This window comes from Cnephaeus nilssonii (assembly GCF_951640355.1).
Source record: "Cnephaeus nilssonii genome assembly, chromosome: 4".
Taxonomy (NCBI): Eukaryota; Metazoa; Chordata; class Mammalia; order Chiroptera; family Vespertilionidae; genus Cnephaeus; species Cnephaeus nilssonii.
In genome coordinates, this window is record NC_137075.1 from 51,587,859 (window position 1) to 51,602,801 (window position 14,943).

The following is a 14,943-nucleotide window of genomic DNA, read 5'->3' on the forward strand; positions in this document are numbered from 1 at the left end:
GTGCAATGAGAAGCCAGAGAGCGCCTGGCCCCCTTTCTAATAAAATGTTCTTGATCTCACATTAACTGTGAATGAGGGTTTGTATTCACTTCCCAAATACAACCTTTGAGGAATTAAATTTATTTTTCAGAGATATATAACTGGAAACTCTTATCTCCCTTTCTCCTCTTTTCTCTCCATTGCTTTCTTCCCCTCTTGCTTTATCTCTCTTGCTTTCTTCATCCCTCTCTCTTTCTTTCCTTCACAGGTATGTATACCCGGAGGCAGATGAGAGAGAGGAAGATTGCAGATCTAACTCAAAGGAATACAATGAGCAATCCTATATAATAAAAGCTTAATATGCTAAGTGTCTGGTCATCCATTCAACCAATCAAAGCATAATATGCTAATGATATGCTAAGGCCACTCAAACGCTCGCTATGTCGTGTACTGACCACCAGGGGGCAGATGCTCCAACCAGTAGGTTAGCTTGCTGCTGGGGTCCAGCCTATTGGGACTGAGCAAGAAGGGCCGGACACACCCTGGAGCCCTCCCACGGTCCCTCCCCAGCTGGCCAACCTCCCGTGTCCCTCTCTGGCCCCAATCATACACCAGTGGGGTCTCTTGGCCTGGCCTGTGCCCTCTCATAATCTGGGCTGAGGCACACCTCCCCAAGTGCACAAATTTTGTGCACCAGGCCTGTAGTTGCCTATAAAAGCTCAAAACTTGAACTAAGGTTTTAAAAACTCAGGAATACCAACATCAGTCCTGAATCTAGATAATATATTTTCTTTCCAAATAATCTGATAATGGTTATGTAAAATTAAAATTTTATTATTCTCCAGTGTACTTCCATCAACAGTCACTCTTCAGACTCTTTTTGTTCAGGTTCAAAATAATCCCTGGCACTTGTAATCAAATGATCTCGCAATGCGTATGTGAGCTGATTTGAATCTCATGGGGCCAAAGTAAGCTGATAATGTGTTTCTCTCACAATCATCCACATTATCTGTTTATAAACAGCCTTATTTAATTTGAACTGAATTTGCAAACTTGCAACATTCCTAATCTTTCCCATCCCTTATACATAGGTCCAATTGGTTTGTTTTATTCTTGACTCTGATCCTAAGAATGATGTATATTTTCCCCAGGCATGTGGAGCGGAGAGAGGGGAAAAAATCAGCTGACCAATGTGACAAAAACTCTTTGAGTTCCCAAGAAAGAAGTGGCAAAACATCAAACACCAATATTGCCAAAATATTTACTGAAAATTTTCAAATCTTTCAAAAATTTTATAAAAAGTGAGCAAACACATTAGACATTGAAAACTAATATCTTGGTAAGTCTACATAGACATGTAGGGGCAAAGGGAACATATATGAGCATTTACTATGATTAGGTTCTTTGACACATATCTTATTTGATCCAATTCAAAGAAACTTATCCCAGTCTTGGAAATTAAGGCCAAAAAACAAAACAAATAAAACAAAACAAAACAGGATTGTGTGACCTACTAATATTATGTTAGCCCATTATTCATCAAGCCCACAAAGGGCCATTTGACTCGTTTGGGAAATATAACTTTGACTAATAATTTAATAGGGACCAGATTAGGAACCCTGTAAAGTTGGAGGTTGACTTGTAAAAAATTGATAAGGCCTGAGGATGATTTGTTTTTGCTTTCTGGTAGAGAAATTCACCTCCATGGTCATAGTTTTATTTCCCTGTAGGACACTAACCAGTTTTATATCTTACTTTGCAATCTCATTTCATCAAAGCCTTTCACGGTGATTAGCTAAATTCTAGTTCTTCAATCCTTTTCAAATTGCTCTATTATTCTGATGGTGAATTAAATGAACCTAACCTCATCATCTATTCCTCTGAGAATTATGTTTTTAATGATTCAAGAATTTGTGCTTTGACAATCCTCAAACAACCACATGAGGTAGGTAGTATATCTTCATTTTGCATAGGAAGAAACTGAGTCTCAGAGAGGCACTTCACCTGCCGAGAGTTATAGAGGTAAGAAGCAATAGAGCTGGACTTGGAACACAAATCTGCTTGAATTCTTTTATGGAAACTACATTGGTGATTCACATTTGGACTAGAGCGTCTCCAAAAAATCAGCCTCATCTACATATGTTTATTTTGCAATGATAAGCATTATAGCTAAAAACCAAAAGCAACTCACTCTGAATGACCTAAGCCTGGGTATTTAATAGTAATTAAAAAGAATGTTGATTAATTTGATTTCAAATGGAACTTTTTAAAATAAGAAATGTTGAAAGTATTTGCCCATATTCTTTATGGAATACTATCATTAAAGTTTGAAATTTCAGTGCTTTGCTGTTTCCATTGATGGTTCAAGATAACACAGGGCAAGTTCCTACCAAGGTTGTTATAAAATTCATTGAAAAGTATTTAGCACACTTACTAGAGAGCCTCTCATTGACATTTCATGAACAGGTCCATGAGAGTTTTTTTAATAAATTTGACCAAATTACCAATTTATCCCACTGCTAAAATGCTCAATCTGTACCATCTCTAGCCTAGCATACAAATGAGGAACACCGATGTGTTTTTCTATTCTTCAGGCATGAAGGTGATTTTTGTCCTTGATGAACCCACAGGTAGATATCAAGACTAGGGAGATATCTTAATCTGAAAGCATCTTAGTATAATTTTAAATGTTAAAAGTATATCTTGGGAAAGGGTGATCTTACATATATGTGTTTATCTGTAAACAAGCATCCTTTTCAGCTGGGGTATACACCCTTTTATCCACCTGAAGATCCATTCAATGTACTGTATAGGCAGATTTATAAGTTTTCTCAATATATAAAATTCTAAAGTTCAGGTCAACTGGTATCTAAGTTGATAAAACCCCTGTGCTTATATTGTGAGGGTTTTGTCTGCCAGATCACAAATTAGATGGTGACCATCTGGCTTGGTTTCCGGTAGAGCACACCGCTATTTGACGGGCACCAGGCAGCTGTCTGCCACAGATTTAAATTAAGTGAGGCAATCTGCCCCACTCCTAGCCCCAATCCCAAACTCCGGAGCCAGCTGAATTTCAGCCCCGGCTGAAGTGGAAAGATAACTATGTGGTTCAAATTCATCTTGACTCACAGTTTCACTGTTTTATCCTGGTTAAAGCTGCTCACTGTGTCTGTGGTTTTCTTACATAAATTTTCAATCCAGCTAGTGCTATTACTCAGTGTCTTTTCCAACCCTGATGTTGGGGGTGGATTTTTAGCTCGCATATTTTTTCCAGATGTGATAAGCTCTCCGTAGCCCTCTTGGTGAGCAAAAGCATATCCAGATCTTCTAGAGCTTGATCTACGTGTCTGAGGCCTTCGGCTACGCAGAGGCCGTGCCTTCTTTTGCGCCTTCTGCCGCTGGCGGATCTGGAGAGAAAGGAGACCCAGAGTGAGATGTTGCATCCAAATAACAGACTCCAGGCAGGGGCCACTCTGTGAAGTGAAAGCCTTCTCCTCTTTGAAGTGAAAGTCTTCTCAGTAAAAGCAACATCAACATTAACAAAATACTCACCTTCATCGCAAAACAGAGTTTTTCACCTAAAAACTAAGAACTTTTTTAACTAATGGATTAACCTGGGCACTGGTCAGTTTTTATTTCTACCAAGAGACTAATAAGTAAGCAAGAAGTATTAAGGAAAAAATTATTATTGTCTCCATCTCATATATCCATCTTAAATGAATAGGAACATACTTTAAGATTTTCTAGCATGCACCACCCAAACATGGTCAGTATAACAATGCACAGTCCCATTCCTCCTCAAAACAGGCCTTTTCTTTTTTGGAGATTCTCAGAATCCAATAGTCATTAGGAACTAGACAAGGACAAAATTTTAAAAATGAGAATAGTAAATTTTCATCTCTTATGGTAGGTCAAAGTATTATGAGATTTTCAGGGTTTTAATTTCTTTGGAGGTCGGGGTTGGTCACCTTTTGAAGAGGCCAACATCATTTGGGTGGGTTTCCAATATTTCTTTCATTTCCCTCTAAAGTTGAGGAGAAAAGATCCAAGGTTTAGAACAGGGTTTGCAAGCCACCTTGTTCTCTGATTCAGCTGATTGCTTGCACCCCAATTTTTGTGTCATTAAAAAACTGTTAAGCAAAAAGTCACAATCTGACTAAATATAGGAAGAAAATGATCATCATCTTTCTTCCTTCAACTCATCCATCATTTTCTTGGTTTACATAAGAATGAGCTTTCACAGCCAAAGGAAAAGGACAGACATAAGAGGGGACTCTAGGAATCATTTCAGAAGGAATATTTTTATGGTTTGGCCCCAGAATGGGAGGGATAGCATGACAAGGAACGTTCCATTTCAGTTCCTCTCAGCATCATTGGTCCAGTTATTCATCCCGTTAGTGTTTTTACCCTTTTCTTGATGTGGCTACAAATGTATCTCCCCTTCTTTCTCCTTTTCTCTTTTTACCTGTGTCCAGACCTAACTTGACATTTTCCTGCTTTAATGCTCCTCTTCGAAGGAAATACTGAAATATGTTCTGGTAATCCCTTGGTTTAGATAATCCTATAATCCATTCTATTTTCCAATCCATCCATTATGCTGCTGTTCCCTTTCTTAATCTGTTCAGAAGGTAACATCTCCTCCATGTTTCTGAATCTGACACTATATTTCTACAAATATTTAGAGCTCCTGCACCACATACCTTGATTGTCTCTCTTTTTACTGTAGCCTTTATTTGCCCCCAAGACAATAGCTTTCCCCATTGCTTGTCTTTCCCTTGGAACATTTGTCCAAAATGCTTCCAGTCAAGTTTTTAAAATACCCAACTTCACTTGTAATTTATGACTCTCCACCCTTATTTAGTCTAGACATTTGTCTTTATTGGTCGGTTCTCATAAGGCTAGTATATTCAGATATAGGCAATTCCATCTACTGTGATGTGACGTTGTAGGCGTTTGCCAATGGAAAGTTCATTGGCCCTTCACTGGGCTTCCAATCAGGCAGAGAAGAACACAATTCCAAGAACCAAGAACCAGCCCTTCAAGGACTCACCAGCAGTACAACATACCTGGTCACTCAGGGTCGGGAATAAATCCACCTTCAGAAATCTGAACGCCAGCACAGGCATAACTGAAACCACTGTCGTTAGGAGAATGACAAGCCAGATGCACTTCTGGGTCAAGGAATGTTGTGCATTTCCTATCGTTAAAGGAAAATATACATTGTGTTTATAAATAGAATTGAATGGTTGAATTAATAGTCTTGTTGTCTATACCCATAAGGCCTTTTTAGGAATGGCGATGTTTGGACTATCTAGAAAGAACCACTAATTTAGATGTCTTCTCCACTATATGGTATGTTCAATGGTGATGAGGAGAAGGCAAGACCGATAACTCTTGGGAACTGCTTGGTGGCCTGACCCCTTGGAGACTGTCAGCTGGAGCATCCTCCTATTCAGGTTCAGTCCAGCTTCATGAGTGAAGCACAATTCTCTCATCCAGTTTCTAGATCCCTCAACTGCAAAACAGCCATTATTTTTAAAAGGCACATTTACCCTAGTAGTTGAGGCTTATAAGCTATCCTGAGCTAAGGAGAAAGGGGAGTAGGGGTTGGAGGGAAGCAGTAGTTTCAACTTCAAAGGGAAAGAAGGCACTTCACAAGGAAATGGAGAAGCAAATGTCTGGTAAATAAATGTTTGTTGGACCATCTTTAACAATGGACACAGGACGTATTTAGATCAAATGGGCCTTGCTAGTTTTCCCCCTATCTATCACACCTAGTTTATATTAAAATATAGTTATCTGTGATGGTAACTCCCTTTTTGGAGAAGGTTCTATCTAAATTTTTAGGCAGTTAGAGGGAAGGTCAAAGGTTCTTCCTGAGTCTTTTGTTTCTTAAAAAATAACAGGCACCTACCTCAGTTGCAGGCTGTGTGAGGCAACCAATAGATGTATCTCTCTCCCATCAATGTTTCTCTGTGTGTGTGTGTCTCTCCCCTTCCCTTCCACTCTCCCTAAAATCAGTGGGAAAATACCTTGGGTGAGGATAAATAAAGAAATAGTCTCTTTGAGCTCCTTGAAGCTCAGTATCCCCAGGCATGGGCTGAGGAAAAAATAAAAATAAAAACAAGCTTTGCTTTAAAACCACACTCCTGTTTTCTGCTGGCTACTAAGGAAACTTTTTTTTCTTAAACCCCAATGTTGATCTAACTTTTGAAAAGTCTCATTGGAGCACAGTAATTAATTCCTGGAATGACATGTGCTTAGCTGGAGAGAGCAGTCCCCACACAAAATACTTTCTCTGGTTGAGGCATTCCAGTCCCATTATGCATTCTAGAATGCTCTCTTAGGACTGAAAATCTTCTAGTCAATGCACTGAACTTTCAGATTTGGCAGCCAAAAAAAAAAAAAAAAACAACAACCTTAAAAATAGTTTTAATGTCTCTCTTTCCTAATATGCTTATTTTTATTCATAACCATCATGTTTCTTCTACATGGCTGGAATCTTCTGGTAAGCAAAGTATTCATATTACGTATTAAGTAAGAGTGGTGCAATTTAAAATTTCCATGTACATGCAGGGCAAGGCAAAAGTTGAAGAATAACATTCTTAAGTGTATGTATGAATTCAAATGGAATTACAAATTGAGGAACCTTTACATCATTGGAAATGTATAACGCTATAGTTGCTCTTATTTTGCTTTTTACATGAAGTCTTCTACATATCTTTTTGTAGAATGGATTCCCCAATTAGTAGATGCAAATCTCAGTCTTGCCTGATTGAGCCTAAGAAGGTTGTCACTTTATGTCACTCCATAGTTTGTTAGGATGAACTCAAAAACATCATTGCTACCAACTTCTCTCACACACCCTAGAGATTTCAAAACTTCTAAGAAAGTGTGTTAGTAGCCCCACTGTGTAAAGTTCAGTGACTCTTGCTAGGATCATTTTGAAATGTGAAGAGCAATGGTAACATACACCATATATAGACCAGATGTACACTTTTGTAGAATCTTAGAATATCAATATCGTAAGGGATATTAGGAGGTGCTTTGCTACCCATTTGCTGCTCAAATCACTCTGAAATGTCCCCAAGCCACATTTTCTTGAATCATCATCATCATCATCATCATCATCATCATCATCACCATTATTATGGTTAACATTTGTTTTGTTTAAAGTACTACATGAAATGTCACATGCTAAGCATTTTATATGTATTGTCTCATTTAACCTTCACAAATTTCCTATAAAACTAAGAACTATAAATATCCTCAGGTTAGAAGTGAAGACATTAAGGCATGGAAAGGAAAAGAAACTTGTTCCTAGGTCACACAGCTTATAAGTGGTGAAGCTGACACTGAACTGTGGTCATCTAATGTCTGAGCCTACTCTTCATGTCACTTATGGATTAATGTACCAAATTTTTTAGAAGTTTCTAAATTATACATCATTTTTTTCCTTACCTAATACAAATAAGTTCCACTGGTAATCTTTGACAGATATGTTGGTTATAATATGGCATAAAAGGCAAAGCCCAGCATTTCTTGCTCTTTTTCTTTCCTCTACCATACAAGTCTCAGGTAGCCCTGATACACTAGTGTATGCTATGCCTCTTGTTTTCAAAGGGGCAGTTTATTGCATCTGGGTTGTTGGGAACCAGTAAGCATCTATATCGATGATTCTTCTGCATCTGGTTAAGGACAGCAGAAACTAGTCTTTCAGAGCCCGTTTCAAGTCTGGAAGCCTTCAGAGAAAAGATTATTGGTCACCCCTAGTCCCACCCAACCCAGAAAATAAATTACAAAGACAAACAAATGACTCTAGGCCCCAGTAGATAGTAGGATTCACTTACCAACAAATGGAAACTGGTTTGGGAAGACACCAAACATGGCATTACTGTGCATTGTAAATAAAATGGAGAAGTAAGTGGCAACGCTGCCCCAGATGAAGACGTGATTAATGACCGTCCAGTAACTGGTATCCAAGGCAATCTGCAAACAAAGTAAAATACACAGGGGAGATCTTCCAGAGCATCATTTTACGGAGCGGTCTTTCCCCAGAAATGCTCTGTGAAAAAATGGTTGCACCTGTTAGCTCCCAAACAACCACAGGCGCTTCCACTTTTTGCACAGCACAGGGCACTGACTTGACATTTCTGCTTGGCAACTGACTTTAGAACTTATATCTGAAAGCCATTATAATTGTCAAGGTTGAGTCAGAATCAAGGGACAACCTGTGAAGCTTCTTTTCATAGAAAAATAAGAAAGTGGAATGGGTTCTCATTTCAATGTTACTTTATAAATTGCTTTCAAAACTTTTCTGTTGGGAAAAAAATTATTTTCTTTAGTGGGCAAGTGCAACATTTTATAATCTGAACATAAATTTCCACATGACCATTTTTTACACAGGCAAAATCTCTTTGACACCAATATTCTATCTCATATTGATGATCCTTTCTCTTAAATTATTCAAATAATAACAAAGAAAAATCCTTCATCCTCTTCTGACAAAGTTCAGATGCTGGGGTTCATAGTGGTCTGGGAGCATGTTCACAAGCCCTTCAGTCTTCCAATAACTTGTTGTGGCAGCACAGCTAAAAGCGTGGGCTGCTATCAGAGTGTCAATCAAGCCACTGGTGAATATGAACTCTTGCATTCTCAGAAAGAAAAAAAAAGTAGGTTCTGACATCATTATATGAACCTCAGAGGTTCCAAATGTTCTAAGTACAGACCACAGATTTCTCGCCTGCCTGAGGGGGTCCTACCTACATAGTATATAGATCCTTCTCTGCACGTGGAGATATATGTCCACTTCCCACTTGAAGTTTACTGCTTTTTAAAATGTTGACCCATTAAAAGGATGCTGGCAGCCTTGGATGTAAAATACAGGGGTTATAAAGGGACAGCATTTTTTTCCCTCAAGAGGTCTGAGAACAGAAAGCCCTGCCACCCATGCCCCAGCAAAGAGATGCTGATTTTCCAGTTTGTTTGGCTACTAATACATTAGACAAAATCTCCAAATCTATCTTCTATCACCTATCAGTTCATCACTATCCAGAGACACCAATAGCCTGGATCACTTTGGTATGAGTAGGCAAGGAAAAATCACAACGAATTTAAGACTTCGCTAAAAAAGAACAGGTGGCTCCTATTGAGGCAGAACTAATGGAAAAGACAGACAAGTACTATAACAACAATAACTAAAAAATGTAATGAGAACTCTTAAGGGGATGCAATTAGATACCAAGAAAAAAAAATTCTGGAAGAAAAAAAGCATTATTTCTGAATTTAAAAGTTGAGTAGAGAAACCAAATAAGAATAGTCCCTAATGAGAACTGAATTAATATTCTGGAAAAAACAAATGGAAATAATATCTCACAACAGAGAGCAAAAACTTGAAGAAATAGAAACCATGTGCAAAAAGATATGGGACAGGGATGGGAAATCCATAGATGTCAGATCCTTGGACCCAATATGCCAAAAATGACATTTTAGAATGGAAAATAAATAAACTAAAAAAGTAAAGATCAAAGAAATGACAGAAGAAAACTGTTCTGCTATAAGAAGCAGCAAAGATTTTTCAAATGTGGGGGAGCAATCTAAATCCAAGGCAAATTAATGAAAGAAGTTACATTCTGGTGACATTTGTGAAGTCCAAGGATAAAGAACACCTACTTCTAGAGAAAATATTACTTACAAAGGAGAGAATCAACCTAATATCAAACTGCCACACTGAAACTGGGATATTATGGAACAACTTTTACAAAGTTCCCCCCAAAAAAGGCTCTGACTCAACAATCTTATGCCATTCCAATAGTGTAAATACAAAGACAAATAAAGAAGGCTCAAAAGTATAAAATCTATTTGCCCTCTTTGAAGAAATTACTGAAGGAAGTTGCTGCAACCAAATAAAAATTAAATCAGAACAAAGACCTCAATAGCGGAAGACAAAGATCATAAAAGTGGTGGTGAGCAATGATTCTTGTAAATTTGTAGTTGGCTCTAAATGAGTAATAATGTGAGTATGAACTGCAGTATTAATTTAGAAAGAATTTTGAAACAGTCAAAACATATGTTTAAGGAGCATGTAATAACATCCTGGAACTAAAGTTCTAAATTATTAACGTGCAAGAGTTGGAGAGAGGAGTAGGGACAGGGAGGGTGAAGTAAAGTAAAAACGTTTCCAAAATTGTTTAATTTGGAGGTAGGTGAGTGAAGGTGCAGAACAGAATAGTGAAGCATTTGGTGAAGGTTATTGTTACTTAGTTTTGGTATAGTCGTATAGAAAAAAAAAGATTTAAACGACTATGAAAATAGGGAGAAATCGCTAGTAAAATAGGAATTCAATAGTAAAAGTTGTAAATTACTCATAAGTAGGATATTAAAAAAGCACAAGGCATCCAAGTATATAATGGAAAAAAAATGAAATAAAAACATAGAATTAAAAATATTCCTAAAAGAACATGAAAGGAACAAGGTAAAATACATAAGTTATTATAATAAAATGAGTAGTTTAACTCTCTTATCAAAGGAGAAAAACTAATAGAATGGGATAAAAAAGAAATGAAAATGAAGGCATGGGCCCAGATTATATATCAGGTAAATGTAGACCCCAAAAAAAAGGCAAGAGGAATAAAAATATTAATTATTTAAGGTAAAATCTCCTTGAAATACAAGGAAAGCTTGATGAGAATCATAATCACCATTGAAAGTTTACTAAACTTCTCTCAACATTTGACAAGCCTGGTGGTGGAGGTGATGATTCCTGGGACTCGGTGGCTCACCTGCCATCCAGTGTGACCAGAGCCACGCTGTGAGCGGTGGCAACAGCAGTGTTCTCCCTACAACAGTGCAGCCCTGCCCTGTGGTTGGGTGCTGCCTCCAGTGGCTAAGCCTCGCTGTGGCTCTCCCTGTTTCATTTGCCCTCCTGAAGATTCTCCACTACCTGGTGGCTTTTTAAAAAATATATATATTTTTATTGATTTCAGAGAGGAAGAGAGTGGGAGAGAGAGAGAGAAACATCTATGATGAGAGAGAATCATTGATCGGCTGCCTCCTACATGCCCCCTATTGGGGATGGAGCCTACAACCCAGGCATGTGCCTTTGACCAGAATTGAACCCAGGACCTTTCAGTCGGCATGCCAATGCTCTATTCACTGAGCCAAACCAGCTAGGGCTACGTGGTGGCTTTTAATAAACCTTTTAGACTTAGAGAAGTCTCTCTTGTTTGTAACTACAATCTTTTTGGAAATTAATATGGCAATATTTATGAAATTTAAAATGTATATATTCTCTGACTCTGCAATGGAAAAACAACAACAAAGCCATTGTTCATCTATCAGATTGGTAAAAGTTAGTTCTGACTCCAGAAATTTCATTTTTAGGAATTTATATGACAGTACATACAATCTATATACTAGTATATGCATGGCAGCATTGCTTCAATAACAAAAAATAGGAAAAGAAAAAAAAGAAACATCTTGAATGTCTATCACTAGAGAAAGGATGAATAAATTATTATATATCCATATTATAAAATTCTGTGCAGCTTTTAATAAGATTACAATAGATCTGAATGTGTTGATTTGGAAAGCTGTCCAACATATGTCACTAAGTGAGAAAAGCATATTACAAAAATTACAAGAATTTTTCTTGAATACATATGTGTGTGTGTGTCTCAAAGCAAAGAAAAAAATATAGACGGATTGAGCTATGGTAATCATAATAGCGGTTAACCAGGGAACTATAAGGAATGAAAGGAAGATGGTTGAGTTTATTTTAAACCCTTCTATATTGTTTGAAATGTTAAAAGGAGAACTTTATAATTTAAATAACTGAAGAAAACTGATATTTAAAAAATAATAGAGATGGGTACAGTTTGGCCAATAGCATAGCAGAATACATACATACGATTTATAACTGTAATTATAGGCCAAAGAAATTTCATAGGGATTGTTACCACAATGACAAGTCAAGCTTAAACAGTGAGAAAAGGCTATTAATGCCACCATCAAAGTGAGCTCATTCACAGAATTCCTCAAACGTATTATTCTAAATATATAGGACAGCAACTTCTGATTGAAGCCAAAATTGCTGAGCTTTTATGATTATAAACATTTATGCATTCATGTCTAAGAATTCTAAGGTAAAGCAGACATTTTCATGGCTTCCTAGAAATAAAAATAAGTGATAGACTAAAATGACAGGAATTAACCTATATATTTCTTAAATTGAAATTTTGAGGTTGAAAGAGGATCTGTGTGTTTATCATCTATTAACAGAGTTTCTCTCCCACTTTATTCTAGGGTGATATTGGTGTCCTAGGTATCCCCTCATGGAAGAAAGAGGTGGAACATGCATTCCCTGTAGCTACTATGTATTGGGGGAAGGCCATAGCTTCCAGTTACCTTTATAAAGGAGGGAGGTCCACATAGCTTTGGAGTTGAGGATCTGAGGTCAGATCTGTGTTTAAATCCTGGCCTATAACATGTTTAATTTTTTCATCTATAGTAATAGCAACTATGTTTTAGAGGACTGTGAGGGGAAAGGAATAAATGAGATATTGGAATTACCTCAGTAACAATTCATTTACATAGGAAATGTTCAATTATTGGGAGCTGCTGTTGTTACTCTGAAAACCAGAAAAGCCTGACAGAAGCAAGTGGGCCAAGAATGCTTTTAGTGTCTACAGACATCTTCTTCCTCTGTTCTTCCAGATATTCTCTCTCTTCTAAACCCCAGTGCTCCTAGCTTTATGACCTCTCTCTTTCTTTCTCCTATATAAACAAGAAAGTATCTATCTTCCTTTATGCTCAGTGTAACCTTTCTTCTCACACTGCCTGAAAGTTTGCATTTTAAACAGTCTTACTGTAAAATAAAATACTTTATCCCAGAAAATGCTGGAGTCAGATAGGCCTGGGTTCCAATTCTGGACCTGGAACTCAGTGTGTGACCTCAAGCAAGTCATTTAACCACTCAGCTTCATCTGTAAAAGGGGACAATAATACCTACTGCATAGTGGCACTGCAAAATAAGTATAAGCATGATCTTACTCATAGTGGTAATGATAACACGTTTCTGAAGGCTACCACCAAGGACAGACTTGCTTTAGTCATCTGAGGTAAGATGGAAATTAATTAATACAGCAGGGATAGTTGGGTACCTCACCCAAATTCTTCTCATTTCCTTTGTTCAACTTTAACCTCTCTCTTCATATCTCTTGCCTTTCCATTCATTCAACAAATACTTGTGTTTGACACTGTCGTTTAAATTGGAGTACAGTAATAAATGAAGCATGCCAGATGTTGGAAACTGGTATTCATTCTCACCCATTCTGCTTCTAGGCCACCATCAGTAGCCTCAATCTCTCCTTTCTCATTCTCCTATCCAGAAAATTCCTCAGTCTCCCAGCTGATTCAGGCCCCTCCAGCACTCAGAATTAATGGTGGGCATATGGGTGAGGCTGGGAGAAATCAGGTCGAGGAGAAATCCATGGAACAGGAGTATGTTGATAAGACTTAGAGGACTTTAACCCTGTAACATGGCAAAGAGATCACAGCCACCAAGTGGTGAGACCCATAGCCCCATCTTTAGAAGTACAACTCCATGTGTATATTACTGCTTCCCAATTATGCCAAATATCCTGCAACTCAGTAATAGTTGTGTTGTAGAAAATACCCCACCAGGTTACCAATAATTATTATGAGTCCTAAATATGAATCCCTCTGAGAACGCATGGGTATCATTCTTATAAAACCTTGATAATCAAAGGTAAGAAATGTTAAATAGTTTGATTTTAAAAACTTCAAATTACAAAATGCAAAATTTTGTGATCTTTTTTTGAATAAACAATGTTTTTAAAATAAGATTGTTTCTATGATCTCTCAACTTATGACAAAAAGGAGAAATTTAATGGTGACATCCAACCATAATAAGAACTGTGTGCTTCCTGGGAAAAACTGCTTCTAAATCTAAAGTTAATATAGAAACCTAGCACTGGCATTGCTATGATAGACTATATATATAAAAAAAAAGATTATGGACAAGCTAAGGAAAAAAAGAGAAAAAGAGATATAAGAATACCAACAGACTTTTGATATTAAAACAGACAAACAGAACTCCTTTCTAACCCAAAATTATAGAGTTAATTTTCAAAACTAGTTCACTAAAAATGCCTGTCATGACTACAATAAATTTTAAATATAATGCCTGTCATGTCTACAATAAATTTTACAGGAAATTTTTGCCCTTATTTATATTGCAGATAATGTTAAGGGCAGTGTGAAGAATGGTTTCCCTTTGCATTTTATTCAGATATTGGTCCTTTATTTCAGTTACTACCTTTCAAATCACCTTTTGGAGCACCAACTAACAGGTCTGACCTGAAGATGAATAAGCTAAAAAGATGTTACCACTAAAAAGATGCCACTGTACATCCCACAGCTGCCCTCCCACTGGAGGGAGAATCCAGAAAACTGGAAATGCGGCCTCATGAAAGGAGTAGAGCACCCAATTCCCTGGGCTGGATCAATAAGAGTATACTGGTATGCCGCATTTGCTCAGTGATCCAAAGCCAACAAAACAAGAGAGGTTGGCGTGCCCAATATAGTGGCAAGATGAGGTGATATAGACCTTATCCGACAATGCACTATACTGATGAATGCCTTAGCTACATCAGTTGCTTCCAAGCCACTCCATGATTTTCTCCTCTGCTGCAGAATTGAACATTGGAGAACTAGGCTTGGAGGGCTCACAAAGCACCAGTATGCTTTATTTAGTTGTAAAATAGACAAATAGAACTCCTTTCTGAGTGGAGAAATCTAGTTCTGCTTTTGGATGCTACTTATCTGACTCTGAATTTTGAACTTCCAAGATGTCAAGTGTTAGATGGCTTTGGTATGGACTTAATGATATCACTTAAATGGGCCAAGGAATGACAAAGATGCCATTTTAAAGCAATATGTTTA

The 14,943-nt window shown here is 37.4% G+C and overlaps 1 protein-coding gene across 3 annotated transcripts in view; it reads right to left on the bottom strand.

The window, feature by feature from the left end:
- Window positions 1-1,288: 1,288 nt before the first annotated feature.
- The window catches only part of ATP8B4 (ATPase phospholipid transporting 8B4 (putative)), a 226,059-nt gene continuing 212,404 nt past the window's right edge, over window positions 1,289-14,943 (bottom strand). For all 3 annotated transcript variants that reach the window (XM_079767474.1, XM_079767472.1, XM_079767473.1), the window contains exons 27-29: window positions 7,830-7,968; window positions 5,046-5,176; window positions 1,289-3,386 (exon numbers count right to left, since the gene is read on the bottom strand). In XM_079767474.1, coding sequence (XP_079623600.1) covers window positions 3,105-3,386; window positions 5,046-5,176; window positions 7,830-7,968 — 552 coding nt within the window. In that variant the 3' untranslated portion in view covers window positions 1,289-3,104. The remainder of the gene's footprint in view (window positions 3,387-5,045; window positions 5,177-7,829; window positions 7,969-14,943) is intronic.